The sequence below is a fragment of the Gavialis gangeticus genome, unplaced genomic scaffold, assembly GCF_001723915.1.
Source record: "Gavialis gangeticus isolate Ggan-Ray unplaced genomic scaffold, GavGan_comp1, whole genome shotgun sequence".
Lineage (NCBI taxonomy): Eukaryota > Metazoa > Chordata > Crocodylia > Gavialidae > Gavialis > Gavialis gangeticus.
In genome coordinates, this window is record NW_017729022.1 from 113,226,256 (window position 1) to 113,228,690 (window position 2,435).

The following is a 2,435-nucleotide window of genomic DNA, read 5'->3' on the forward strand; positions in this document are numbered from 1 at the left end:
GAGGTCCTGTAAGACCACAGCAATTTAGCTGCAGAAAGAGACAGAAGAGTTAAAAAAAAAAAAAAAATCAAAATAAAGTTCAAGAGCCTTGTTATTTTCCTTTGAAATAAAAAAAGGAACACTATGCCATATTCCTTGGAGAGCTTTGCAAGTTTTAGTTTAGTTCAAACAATTAACTAGCAAGGCAGGGAAGGGGAAAGCAAACATTTTGACCAGTGTAAAAAAAAAAAGTTAATTTTATTAATTTAGAATACTGCAAGGATGGCAGTAGCTTTCATCAGTTTGCCATTACCTTATATATACACACACACACACACACACACACACACACACACAGATATTGCAGAGTATGCAAAATCAATAGTAGAAGAGCAAGTTTTTCTAGGTAGTTTTTACTTCTCACTCATTGCCTTTCAAAAGGGTTGTTTCTCCCATCGTAAGATGGAAGAGATGCATTTTCTCAAGTCACTAATGTTTAAGAACTGTATAGGATACAAATTCTGTTATGGCTATTCAGTAGTTGGAGATCCCTACTCAATTTATCTGAGAAGTTCACATTTGCTGAGAGATGGCATCTAGTTTGCTCATCTTGTTCAGTTAGACCTACAGTACTGCAAAACATTTTAAGTTGAATGGCTTAAAAACTAAAATGAATCAAGTACAAAGCTTCTGCTGAAAGCTATTAATCAACCACTCAATTTCCCTTTTTTCCAATCTTTGCACTGTTTTCATTGTAGAGCAAGGCACAGGAAACATTAAGTACCTATGCCTTTACTTGAAGAGTTACATGTTAATTGACTCTTAGTTATCACCCCCCCACCCAACTGTCTTGGGCAAAACAACAAAAGAAACCACAAACCAAAAAAACAAAAAACACCACGTGAGAAACTTCAGGCTCTTGCTCCAAAAGGAGTTCCCAGAAACTTGAAAGCAAGGATTACACAGAAGACACTTCTCAACTTCAAGTATATAGTTACTTCTTCCAGAAGTAGTATTAAAATAGTTCAAAAGGATTTTCTTCTTGAACTGCAGCTTGAATGAGGCTGCCCAAGCTGAAGGTTCATTGCATTAAATTACTGCCCAACTTCTTACAAAAAGAGAAGCCATGGGCACTTACTGCATGCTGAAAGGCTCTCAAGGTTTCTCTAGCAGCTGGCTGACTCCTCTTCTGGTAGGTAGCGGTATAGAAGTCTTTGACTTCTTGAATAACCTACAAAAAAAAAGTTAGCAGAGTTTAACCAGTCAGAATAGAGTAATATAGTACAGTAACCTTCCTAGGAGATGGTAGTAAGGAACTCTGTTTTCTAGTCTGAAACACCCCAACTTTAAGAAGCAACTCACCACCCTCCCCTTCCACCATAAGCATCAGCACTGGCCTAACACAGGCATCTATAAATGCCTTAACAGAATGGCAAGTAAAATGATGGGACATGTGTAGCAGTGAAAGGATAATACAGAACTGGAATAGAACTTAATCTGAGCTATGAATATGCAAGTACTATTTCAGGCCTCCCTCTGCTCTAGAACTTAGACTCCCTTACCCCATTTGAACCTTTTTAAATGAAGGCAAAAGCTTAGATTGTGCGCACTGGAAGCAAAGGCACAGTCTTTACTTCTGTAATCTTGACTCAGCAGTAGACAGATTTTGCCCCACTCCCTGCCACCCCACCCAAAAGAGAAGTCCGTCCGGCTCCACTTGTGATGCCTAGATAAGTCCCTGCATTGAGCTCAGTTCCTGTAAAATGTGCAGCTTTATGCATTTGATTTGTTCCACTGTCTACAGCGCTACTCACATGCATAAGCACTTCATTATTTGTAGGATATAGGCAAGGGGTGGGGGGGAACATAACCCAAGTCAAGGACCACATACCACCATAAATTTTTCTAAACTAGTGGACATTTTTGCTTATTTTTCTCTAGATGGCTGCAAAGTTTAGAAAGTACATACACAGCAAAGTGTGTTCATGTTTCATAGTTTCATAGTTTCTAGGGTCAGAAGGGACCCGAGTAGATTATCTAGTCCGACCCCCTGCCATGGCAGGAAAGAGTACTGGGGTCAAACGACCCCAACAAGGTCGTCATCCAACCTCCTCTTAAAAACCCCCAGGGTAGGAACCTGCACCACTTCTCTTGGAAGTTGGTTCCAGATCCTAGCTGCCCTAACTATGAAGTAGCACCTCCTGATGTATAGCCTAAACCTACCCTCTGCCAGCTTGTGACCGTTATTCCTGGTCGCTCCTGGCAGTGCTCAGGGGAACAGGGACTCCCCCAATGCCTGCTGATCCCCCCTGACTAGTTTATAACAGGCCACTAGATCCCCCCTTCAGCCTTCTCTTGTGGAGGCTGAACAGGTTCAGGTCCTGTAGCCTCTCCTCGTAGGGCCTGCCCCATGATCATGCGAGTGGCCTCCTCTGGACCCTCTCCATGTTGTCCAC

At 41.8% G+C, this 2,435-nt stretch overlaps 1 protein-coding gene and 1 long non-coding RNA gene across 2 annotated transcripts in view; one reads left to right on the forward strand and one right to left on the reverse strand.

Moving 5' to 3' along the window:
- The window catches only part of LOC109296557, a 19,089-nt gene extending 18,034 nt beyond the window's left edge, over window positions 1–1,055 (forward strand). Inside the window, exon 3 of the long non-coding RNA XR_002096985.1 lies at window positions 1,043–1,055. This is a non-coding gene — a long non-coding RNA (uncharacterized LOC109296557). The remainder of the gene's footprint in view (window positions 1–1,042) is intronic.
- The window catches only part of CD9 (CD9 molecule), a 58,560-nt gene that overhangs the window by 15,734 nt on the left and 40,391 nt on the right, over window positions 1–2,435 (reverse strand). The window contains exon 5 of the mRNA XM_019515996.1: window positions 1,118–1,210. Within this exon, the coding sequence (XP_019371541.1) occupies window positions 1,118–1,210 (93 nt within the window). The remainder of the gene's footprint in view (window positions 1–1,117; window positions 1,211–2,435) is intronic.